The following is a 12,327-nucleotide window of genomic DNA, read 5'->3' as shown; positions in this document are numbered from 1 at the left end:
GTCTCCTCACTCGTCACTGCTGGCTGTGTCTGACCTGGCTCTCATCTCTTCACCCTCAGGCACGTAAACATCCACGTTAGAGAACTACGGGAGGAAGTTGTGGTCAAACTAAGTCATATTTGCATTATTATTTTTTTAACACATTATGGTTTCAAGATTTACAAGTTAATGTTAACAGCCCATATATATATATACACACACACACACACACACACACACATTTTTAAGTATGACTCCCCATAATTACAATTTAAGATTTTTTTTTAAGCAATTACTCTTTTAACAATTCAATAATTTATTGTTCATAATTCAATAATTCTTTGTTGGACTCTTAAATCAAAACAAGCATTTAAGACAGAGGGGAAGTAAATGGTAAAAGCTTCAGGAGAAAATCAAAAAAGTGAGACACCCCTTGCTGCATTCATCAGGGAGTGTGTGTCTCTTTAAGAGCTGGAGCGTGCTATTGAGCATGAGGGTGGGGGGGAGATGGTTTGGTGCGTTGGAACAGTCCTCTTTAATGAGCAGATTATCTGGGAGAGACACATACACACACGAGAGAAATACAGTGATCCAGCCATAGGAGCTGAAGAGGTTGTAGACCACGACAGCAGACCGGAAGGCTGGCTGTGTGGTAGCCGGCACTTCACAGGATATTATGGAGACAAGCAAGAAGATGCTGGAGAGGACAGACCACACCGTAGCTGGATCATAAAAATGGATATTGTATTATCAAGCAGGCAATCTGAAGACAACCCACGCAGAGGATAAACCACTTATGGACGCAGTGGATTAAAGACCTACAAACAGACTGAGAGAGGGAGAGGGGGAGAGAGAGTAGGAGATTTATTAACTCAGATGTTTATTTTCATTGTCTGTGCGCATTTTCTGTTAGATAGATTGTGTATGTCTGCTTGTGTGCATGCATAAGGCAGGAACCTGCATTGCTGCTCTTCAGTAAAACAGGACAGTCAAAAAACAAAGGCAGCCAAGCAGATAACCTTATTTTTCTGTCTCTTCCTCTCTATGCGCCTTCCTTTGTGGTGCAACCAGACAAAATGTGTAATGTGTAGACTGAGAATAAAAAGAGGATGGTGAAGCCTAAAGTGAGTCAGACTGTAAATGGTTCCCTTTTGGTGTAAGCAGGCTTGAATAAAATCAAATACTTAGGAGGAAGAGAGAATAGTTAGATTCTTTCCCCAATCACACAAGAAGTCACAACCAGTTTGGGCTTTGTACTGATTAAGGAGCCAGATGGTGACTTCTTTGCTAGAGGTGTTGAGGTTTAAAGGGCTGCAACAGAGGAGAATTCTTGGCAGAACACCCCAGAGAGGTGGAGGCATCATCAGGTAGGAGGCCACTGAGCGCGGGCGCTTGAGTGTAAAGCAGGAAAGAAGTAGGTGGAGGAGTTGTGCATGTGTGTCATAGACTGTGTAGGCAGGCCATTGGCAGGCTGATGGATCTGGCCAAGGGTTAGAACTCCTGCTAAGAGAGGATAATGGCAACTCTGTGCCCAGTCTCCTCCTCTCTCTCCTGCATCAGCCATAGTAAAGCTGGAAAGGGCTAGCTGGTGCTACCAAGCAGATACTAGGAGGATGATGTAAACAACATCAACATTCCACAAAGCCAGGAGACCCCTGACGCACCTGGAAGGGGTCAAGTGTTGTTATGCACCATTTTCCCCCCCTTTTCTCCTCTTAATCCCCCAAAATAAGTGGAGCTTGGGCTTAATTTGAGTTCAAGTTCTCCCCCTCTCCCACTCCTACATAGTCCTTACCCCTGACCTAACCAGCCTCCAAAATCAGATCCATGGATTGATTCTAGCATCCACCTGTCCCCTTTTTCCTTCCTTTCTTCATTTTCTTTTTTTTTTCCTTGTTTTCTTTTTCTTTTTTTCGAGGCTTCAGGAGAATTGCCAAGACCTGTTTCATGCATGTCCACTGGAGGCAGGTTCAACTTTGACGATGGGGGGTCATACTGCGGCGGGTGGGAGGAGGGCAAGGCACATGGCCATGGGATCTGTACAGGGCCCAAAGGCCAGGGCGAATACTGCGGTTCCTGGGCCCATGGATTTGAGTTGCTGGGTGTCTACACCTGGCCCAGCGGAAACACCTACCAGGGCACCTGGGCTCAGGGCAAGAGACATGGTGTGGGTGTTGAGAATAAGGGCCGCTGGGTGTACAAGGGTGAGTGGACGCATGGCTTTAAGGGACGCTACGGCGTGCGTGAGAGCATGGGGACGAGTGGAAAGTACGAAGGAACCTGGAGCAATGGGCTGCAGGACGGATATGGAACAGAAACATACTCAGATGGAGGTAAGAGGGATTGAAGACAGACACAGATGTATGTTAAAGGAAGGGTTTTCAGTCAGCATGTGTGAACCAGACAGGACAGGCAGGGTGTGAGATTACTAAGAGAGCTTGATAATGATTCTCTCTGACAATGAGTTGTTATTAGAGAATATTTGGCAGGGAAATTGTACTTCCAGAGGTAACAGGAGTTTTTCCAGAGGGGGTCTTGGGTCTTTCTTTGTTCTGTTGTCCTCTTATCCCCCACACATACACAGACACATGCATGCAGTTACACTTAAACACATCTCACCCACACACAGACTTGCAAGAGGTTGAATAAGGACAAACTTTGAAATTATTCTCAGCATTCTCTAGAAATATCTCTGAATTCCTTTTACACCCTGCTTGTGTTTCTTTCCTTAAAGCTGTCACTCCTATCTTTAGCTATATCGAGGGAGGACAAATGCATCCAAGTTTCATGTCCCTAGACAACAGGGATTTATTTAACAGACACTGAATCTAAACTTATATCCCGATTGCATTTGACTTGCATTCAATTTAAGTGTGTAAATATTCTTAAAAACTGTCCATGTAAAAAACTGGGACTTTGCAATAGAAATTCAGTTTAGCAGGATTTTTTAGAACATATTTTGTCACTGGGAATAAAATGCTTGTTGAGGTTTAACTTACCCCTTGGCAGGCAAGAAAATCTGCAGGAATAAGTTCCTCTGTGAGGCGAGCATTCTAAAAGATAAAATATGTATAATTTTTTTTCCCTGAAATATCTACATGAATTTAAAAAGTGAGTGTGTTTGCACTGAAAATTACCCCAGAGCATATGCGCATCCCGGGACTGCTTCCAGTGTAAATGTGGAAGTGCACTTTTAGATGAATCATGAGAAATTTATGAAAGAAAACAAAATTTATATTTTTTTTGTCTGTTAAATACACCTTATGAGGTGCCATTTTTATTGGACTGAAACCTCCACTCAACAAGAACGAAATGGCAGAGCTGAGCCCCGCTGGTCTGTTCTGGTCATCTTGTGGTCTTGTTTTGGTTGAGAGCCCCCTGGTGGCAAAATTTTACATACTGTCCCTTTGATACAGAAATTCATGAACGTTTTGAGCTGGTACACCTTCAATTTTGTTATCACCTTAGGTCATTGTGTCAATATAATTTTGCAATTATAATTTTGTGCAAATCCATCCACTTGCTGTCATAGAGTCATATATAGGGGTTTTCTTTTTTTTGTAATTTGGAGTGCCTAGGCACAGCAATATGAGGCCGCTCTCTATTTTTCTTATAGTAATGACAGCGAGGGGAGACAATTATTTAGAAGCATTTCTTCTTTTTTAAAGGTTTATTTTTGGGCCTTTATTGGATAGAGGAGGACAGTGGATAGACTTGGAAACAGGGAAGAGAGTAGGGAGAGACATGTGGAAAACGGTGCCACAGGCCGGATTTGAACCCGGGCTACCTGTGTGCATGGTGCACTGCTTAACCACCTGACTACCAGCACGCCCCATTTGGAAGCATTTCTAAGCCATAACTAACACATACCAAAATGTGAGTGAGCAATAATTTTTCATCTGCTGTTATGTGTATTGATAAAACCCAAAGTCTCTGCAGTTGTTTCACATGTCTTAAGGGCAAAGTGTAACCTAAAGAAATGAGCTATTTCCTCCACTACAGGTGTCACCTCAGTTTTCTGCCTGATATCATGTAACAGTTTATTTTGTGCCATTTTACTACACAGTAATCCACTGTTTAATGGATTTGTATTTCTGTATAGATCTTCTTTTCTATAATTGTATTAATGGGAAGGCTATTGAAGGGGCTTAAAATCAGTGGTCCAGCGTTCCTTTCAGGTGAATTTTGGACTATCAGATAGAGTCACTATTTCAGTGCTATTTTATGCAACCTTGGTACCTTATTTACCATCTTAATACATATTTCAATGAACGCAATAATTTCAAACTTTTGCCTTTTATTTGAAACGCTTTTTCCCTATCCCCAGAGGCCCCTCAGTGCAAAAGGCCCCTGGCAACTGGCACAGCTCAAAAACTCCACTAAAAATGTCCAGAAGTCTGTCTTGTTGCATTCACAGCCAATGCTATATTTTGGGAAATAAACATATCCAAAAGTTTTCCATAATTTTGGGGCTTTGTTAAGTATGTTAAAACCTTTATCACTATTTTTTTTCTTCTTTGGCTTGACAGCAAACTGCAATATTTGTTTTCTGCAACAGAAAAAAAACAATGTTTATAAGACATATAGTTTTAAATAAAGGCCATTGTCCCATAGAAACAAGACTTTTAATATTCTGAAAATACTTTTGGCCAGTTTGAAACTCACCAGAAATGAAAGTCAAACCCATCTTTGATGCTAGACTGCCCTATAGGTTGCAGACAAGTTCTCAGATCAGTCACTATGATTAAAACAAATTCTATTGATCCCTGATGAAAAGAGACTAAAAACACACAGAAAACAATACACATTGTGCATGCAACAGAGCTAGCAGTAGCTCTCATACAGTTTAAGCTTTGTTACATAACTGTATGACTGTACGGCTGTTTCACAGTGTTGCTCCAAACCACACACACTGATGCATGCTGATGCACACAACGTCCCAAACTGCCCCTTAAAACCCCTTGGATGAGACTGGTTTAAGGGGTTAAATCAGGGCAAGGCAGAGGAAGTTGGCTTGATAAATAGCCAGCCAGATGGGATGGAAGGACAGAGGGAGGAGATATTGACTGGACAATAGATGAGATTGAAGAATCAATGAATCAATGAAATAATGAACAGATAATGGAAATATTCCTGAATAGATACAATGATTATTATCACCAAAAGACATTTTCTTAATAGGGAAGTAATGTAACTACAGATGGATGTGAAAGACTAAAGTTAACTGCTAGAAGAAGATGGGAAAAGGAACCTTCCAGAGAAGGACCCGCTGGCTGTGGTTCTGTATATTGTTGAACCCACATACTGTCAAAGCAGCAGAGAATGGCCTAGTTGTGAATGTTTATCCTGCTCCAGCAGAACACGGTGTCCTTAACAGAGCACACTTGTTCTTTCTATGAATCTCGATTAAACTAAGTGTGCACAAAGCTAAATGTTTTTAAAAGACAGTGTAATCAAGCTGAATCACCTGGATTAAAAACAACAGTATTATTTCACATGAGAGATTAAATCTATTGATGCTGATCAGCAGTAAATGAGGCCTAGATGTTTCATGAGAAAGAAGTGGAAGAGGGAGAAGGAAGATTTAAAAAGAAGGAGAGGAAAAGAATCAGTAATACAGGTATGTCCAACAGCAGAACTATAAGACAAAAATTTCGTACACATCAAAGTCATTAAGGCTCGCTGACATTTGCACGTCGGCATAGGGACCAACTCATTTAGTGAATTAAAAAAGACAACAAAAAGCCCATAAACTCACAGTTTTATGTCTTTCTGCTCTTTCATGTTCAATGCAGTAATTTCAATGTTCATGTTCAGTTAATACTCACTCCTGTAGTTCTAAAAGTGTAGAAAGTAAGTGCTTGTTGGCCAGAGCAGGAAATGGATTCTAGTCTTCTGCTCTAAAACATCCCTAGGAACTGTCAGAGAGTTTAGATTTGTCCATGCATTAGCTGGCTTGCCTTGATTGCAGTGACTGTAAACAATGGTTATGGTTCATAACAACAATCAGGAGATTATATCTACTTAGCTTTTTTTTTTTAACAATATCTAAAACTAGATTAGAATTGTAAGCCCTTTATTTGTTTGTTTCATAAACTATTTTATTTTAGGTTTTTGTGCATACTTTGTGTGTGTGTCCAGGTGTGTTTGTAGATGTGTTAGTGTTAGTGTGTATGAGCATGTGTGTGTGAGTAAATAAAAGCATAGGTTACCCTTGGGTCCCAAGAGGGCCACATTAATTTCATTTTCAGTGCCAAAGGGCCAAATGTTAAATAGTTGTCAGATATGCTCAGTTTAACCACTGGGATTTCTGATATTTAAATTAAATGAAGGTGTGATGCTTTCATGATCATGTATTATTCCATCATTTATTTTATTAAACCAAAGTACAAATGAAATGTGCAATGGAATTGTTTATCAATGAGATAAACACAGAATCCAATTAATTTTTCAATGCAGTGATCATGGTAGTTAATTGTCATTTTGATATAACTTGGCACAAAAAGTAAGGACATTTTTGTTTTGTAGATTATTTCTTTGTTGTGACAATGCTTCTTGGCAATGAATCTTAAACTATCAGAAACATTGCTGCATTTGTAAGGAACATGCATTTGTGGGATGAGCAGCAGAGCTAGGTATGTGGGTTGCACCCATTAAAAATGTGCCAGATCTTCTCTGCCAATGCCAAACAGCTTATCCTGCCATTGCCCTTCACCATCAGGCCCATTTGCACTGGCAACACATGCACTGGAACATGAACATGTGGAGGAACGATATGTTCAGCGATGAGTCCAGATTCTGACTAAGGCATAGGGTCAAAGTGTGAAGAAGACATTGACATCACTATGCTGATTGCTGCACAGGTAGACATCTTTTGGTGGAGGCAGTGTAACAGTGTGGGGTAACATCTCCCTCCCTGGAAAAACAAGGCTTGTCATCACTGGCGGTAATCTCAATGCAGACATTTATGGAGATGAGATTCTGCAATTAGTGGTAATCCCATATCTCCACAGTCTGGGACCAAACTCTATCCTCTATGAAGAGGATGGAATGGCCTGCCACCAGTCCTGACCTCAACCAACAATACCACCAAGTGGTCAACACAACCACATTGGCTGACTTGCAACAAATTCTAGTTGAAGAATGGGATGCCATCTCACAGCATTGTAAGACCAGGCTGGTGACCAGAACAAGGAGGAGGTGCCAGCTAACAACTGCAGCCAATTACAGTGCTTAACAAGTTTATTAGACCACCTGTCATATTTGTCTCAGAGACCATCCAGCATCATGAAGTGCTTTAATGCGGACTCTTTCATTTTCAGTGAGCTCTCCACGTTTTACCATTTTGAACAGGAATGAGGGATTTCAAACTGAATTCACCCAAATTTGAGCCGACTCACTGGGCTTCTCTGAGAAGTCAGAAATTAATCAAGCATAACATTCAACCACTAAAACTCATGTTTCCACTCAGGAATGCAAGTAAATAACTATAATTTGACATATTAATCAAGAAATAATAATGCGCTTTACTATTTTTTTTGTAAATCAGTAAATTTGAAAATTCATGGATAACAATAATAATTATATTTTAGCATTAAAAATATCATTTGGGTTAAAGAGCTTCTACAAATTGTCGTATTAACCATTGCAGAAACATAAAAAATGATTTTGGTAATTACCAGTGTTGTTAATTTAGGGCAGCTGTGGCATAAACCTTACTTTGGTTAGGGTTAGGGTGGTCTAATAAATTTGTTAAGCACTGTATATCTACTAATTTCCTTTAAAAGAGCCAAATATACACCATTAATGTAAGATTAGAAGAGAAATATTTCCATTCTTATGTTTTCATGCAGGTTATGTCATGTTTTCTTCATGTTTATAGTTTACTGGTTTTCAAACTGACTTGGGGCCTTACTGAGTGAGGTGGAGGGCCGCATGTGGTCCCTGGCTAACAGTTGCCCACTCCTGCATTAGAGAAAGAAAGTTTCAGTCAAATTGCTTTGACAGATTTTTGTTTATGCAGCAGTTCATGTATAAAGTTGTCTGGCAGAAATCCTGTGTGGTGCCTATTCATCTAACACTATATCTTAAGTATTTTATGGTTATGCAGTTGTTTGAAGGTTTCATATTGGTGGTAGTAATGCTGATGGTTCTAAACTCACCTGAAAACACAGTTTTTCTGAGCCTTAGGTAGACATTGTGGATTCTAATTATAAGAATAAAACTTTAGTGTCATAAAAACCCTGTTCACCCCCACCCATTAAGTAATTGTGTTATTTTTGCCCCAGGTGAGAAGGTATTGACCAGGTTTACTGTTACAGGGCACTTGATCTACCACAGTCCCATACTTATTTTGCTGCATAAATGCTGGTGTAGTTGTTTTATAGTTGCACTGAACATTGTTAAAAATTTTTGACTTTGTTCATAAAGAACAAAATGAGTAGACCTTAGAATTTCATGAAAAATCCCTTCTTGATCTCCAATTTAATGATCAGTCTTCTTGTGGTATTTAGGTTTAAAGAATCCCTAGACACAGAGGAAGAATGTAGAATGTTTTCTGGCTATAGACTTCAAGCTAACAGTTTACCATACAATCTCAGGAGTCTTGTTTAAAAGCAATAAGATGCAACCAGTACCCTTAAAGATAACCTGCTGCACACATACATTTCCAATATGCTGTGCACCTGAAATCCAGCTCCATTTCACAGAGTGTAAAACAAATGCTATATTCCCTTCCATCTTCATCTTATGCCTACAAAAAAAAAATAGTTTGTTAAGTTTATTTGTATCAGGGACAATGCAAGAAATAACATCAGTCTGAAAAAGTCCAGCTTTACCTGCTAATGAACCAGATTTAGCCTCTTAGCTAATTTCCATCTGTAGTCCCTGGGCAGATAAGAAGCAAATCTTATGTCTATTGTTTGGCTTTTCTGTTCTCTCCTACATTTGCCAGCATTTCTCTCTCCTCTGCTCCTACCACCCCCTTGCTCCTTTGCTCGATTGCATTTCCTCAGCCGCTCTGTACAGTAGGGTTTCCATAGCAACGCTCATAGACATGTAGCAGGTCAGGTGTCACGAGGGACTCTGTGTTCCAAGCTGCTATTGGCTGGCCAGTTGTATCTACAGAGCTTTGATTGGTTCTTGTTCTTCCGGGCTAATGGTGTTTACTGAGATGAAGAGCTAAGCTGACTGATTACTTACCACATAGAGAGAAGAGAGAGAGAGCGAGAGAGAGCAAGGGAGAGCGAGAGAGAGAGAGAGAAAGAGAGAAAGAAGGGGTAAAGTAGAAAAAAACCCAAAAAAGACAGCTTCGGTAGTCATTTTATCGAGGGATAAAATGAGTCACAAAAGGAGAGGCAGGTATTACAGCTGTCACTGTTTCCATGATTAAAAGCTGAGGGCTATAACAGAAGTGAGTGTTGTGCCTGTAACACTCTCCACAAATGGGGCGATGTACACAAAAACTCTTTTGTTTCACCTCAAGTGATGACTACTAAAATTCTGATGTAATGCAGTTAAAGGCACATAAATGAAAGAAGCTCCAGCCTGTCCCTTTGCTTTTGTCATTAATGCTACAATAATTTGGTATTGTTTTACATCAGCATATTGCTAGAGCTTGCTTTGTGCTGCTATCAGAACAGAGCAGTTATTACAAATTTGTTATCCAAGCTTACATGAAAAACTCCTTGATTATGTTTAAATACACCTGAAACACATCTTTTCTCACCTCCGTCTAAACTTTGCTTCTATGTCCTAAATCTTGTGCCAAGTTATACTTCTTGTTTGTTGTAGCAAACCAAAAGAGACATGGGGACCCTCCTGACCTCAGGCCTTAACTCAAAGGCATTTGTCAGCAGCTCTTCCTGGATACTTTGCAGGACAATGCCTTATACTTAAACAACACAGATAAAACACAACTGCATAAAGTATTTCATGGAGTCTCTCTATTCATGCCAAAAGACAGGCTTACTTCTAAAATGTAAAGCAATATTCCATCATTTAACAATGTCACTACACAGGGCTGTAATTTGTACAGGATCCCTCTTTGTTAATCTAGCGTGCTACTCCTGCAGCTGAATTCTCACTAATACCTTTATTCCGTTTAAGATGATCCTGTTAAGCACTTGCCTGGCATGGATAGGATGGTGATCCTACTGTGTGGTTTGTGAGGTTGTGTGTGTGTCGCTGAACAGTTGCTGAGGCTGCAGTGCAATCTCAGTCTAAAGAGGAGAGAAGAGAATCTTCACAATGGTAGAAGAAGAAGAGGAGGAAGAGGAGCTGGCAGGTTGTGCTGCCTTTTAGATGTCTTCTTTAAATTGTTTATTACCTTCTCTGTGTAGCCGCTTTCACTGATTTTTTTTCTTAGCAGTCATGCTACTGTTTCAACTAGAACACTATTTTAATTATGACTTTTTTCTACAGCAATTAGGTCCTTGTAAGGTGGATACTTACTATTATGCATACCGGTATCCCGGTATCAAAAGATTAAAGTTCACATGGCCCAGGGTGACAAATATCCATGAACAGTCATTCAAAAACATGTTTTGTCTATATGTAGATAATGTCTGTTTTTGGTTGATGCTGATAAATTACTGTTGATTGGCATAATAGGCCTTTTGGAGTGTTTATAGACAAGTTTGGTACCGTATTCACCACAGAGTAGTTTTATGAATAGGCCCCTTATTTGTTTATTTATTGTGTATATGCTAAGTACTCACTCTTGTGTGCAGTACCAAGCTCTCTGGTATGTCTACAGTGGAGCAGGAAATGTAAAAGTTTAACTAGTATCAAAAATCTTGGATTGAATTTTGGGAAAAATGGCTTTGATGTTTATGTTCACCATAATTATGAGGCGTCCAGAATGTACTATGAAGCAAGTTCTGAATATTCAGGTCTTTTGAATATGTGGCTTCACTTCCCTCCATCAATCCATTTTCCACACCGCTCATCCCGTTGGGGGTCGCGGGGGCCTGAGCCTATCCCGGCTGTCACTGGGCGAGAGAGTACACCCTGGACTGGTCATCTGGCTTCACTTACCTGATCAAATATGGCTTTACTAAGCACTCAAGTGGAGCTGCTAAATCTGTAAAATGAACTAGGGATGCACAGGTGTGGTTTAACAATGGTATCACCCTATATTGTCTCCTTTGACAAACATCAGCCATTGGCAAAATATATGGGCATGAACCGATGTCAGCTGCAGATGTTTATCTGTTGAGTTACAAAACTGAAGAGTCAGTGCTCAAAAAATGTCCTTTTAAGTATTTTTATTCCTAGGCAAGGCAGTGTTTCGACAATGGACGTGTTTCGACTTGTATTCTTCAGCGTAGTGAGCTGAACCTTAAATAACAGGGAGCATGCTAAGCAGTGCAGGTACAACCTCCATGATAAAGTGGTTAAGGCTTCTCAGAAAGACAAAGCTACTCAGTAATATACTTTCTACTAAGATCTTTAAATACACAGTATATACATAAAAATATGCATATTTGCATGCATATGTATGCATATGTATATATTCACACATCTACTCCAAAGGTGGCAAGTAACTAATTACATTTTTTCAAATTACTGGAATTTAGTAGTTTTTTGGGCACTTATACTTTTTTTAGTACATTTTTAAATCAGTACTTTACTTTTACTTAAGTATAGTTAACCAGAGTAATTGTACTTTTACTTTACTACAATGGTCTTGTACTTTTCCACCTCTGTTTCCTAGCACACGGAGAGAAAAAGATTCCACATCACATCCCAAACCAGCTATTATATTATACTTCATTGTTGTGGTGTTACTTTACCTAAAAATCCCTGTAGTGATCCATATTCCCATGTTGTTTTTGCAGATAACCAAAGTTTATATTTAACTTTAAAACTCCAAAATAGGTACTGAGGCTGGGCCACTAATTGGATTTTGATTCCATTGCAATATATCCTAGAGCAATTTTTAAAAAGCAGAAGTTGCGATATTTCCTTGACCTGAAATGTGTATCAAAATCCAGTTTCATCCAGTTTTTTGCAGCAGAGATGTCTTTACAAATTAATGTTTGCAACGATTACTTTTCCTATTTTTGTAGGTGTTTTTTCTTTTAAAATGAAAGTGACATAAAAATGCTCATTCATTTCAATTCAACAATTTACACTTCATCTGCAATATATCTCAAAATGATCTCAGTCAGATGTTTTTTCAAAATTGTTCAGCCCAAGTTCTCATGATTGCTGCAGACTTTCAGTGAAAAACATTTCCCACTGTGATTAAAGTGGATAAATAACATTTGTCATTTATTCTGATTCATGCATCATTGTAACATATACACCCCCCCTAAAGAAAAGGACAGTTTATGTTAAATCTGT

At 39.4% G+C, this 12,327-nt stretch overlaps 1 protein-coding gene across 1 annotated transcript in view; it reads left to right on the top strand.

The window, feature by feature from the left end:
* Window positions 1-1,927: 1,927 nt before the first annotated feature.
* Window positions 1,928-12,327, top strand: part of jph3b (junctophilin 3b) — a 55,288-nt gene continuing 44,888 nt past the window's right edge. The window contains exon 1 of the mRNA XM_041796041.1: window positions 1,928-2,312. Within this exon, the coding sequence (XP_041651975.1) occupies window positions 1,931-2,312 (382 nt within the window). The 5' untranslated portion in view covers window positions 1,928-1,930. The remainder of the gene's footprint in view (window positions 2,313-12,327) is intronic.

The sequence above is a fragment of the Cheilinus undulatus genome, linkage group 9 (genome assembly GCF_018320785.1).
Source record: "Cheilinus undulatus linkage group 9, ASM1832078v1, whole genome shotgun sequence".
Lineage (NCBI taxonomy): Eukaryota > Metazoa > Chordata > Actinopteri > Labriformes > Labridae > Cheilinus > Cheilinus undulatus.
This window is presented reverse-complemented; position numbering and strand designations above follow the sequence as displayed.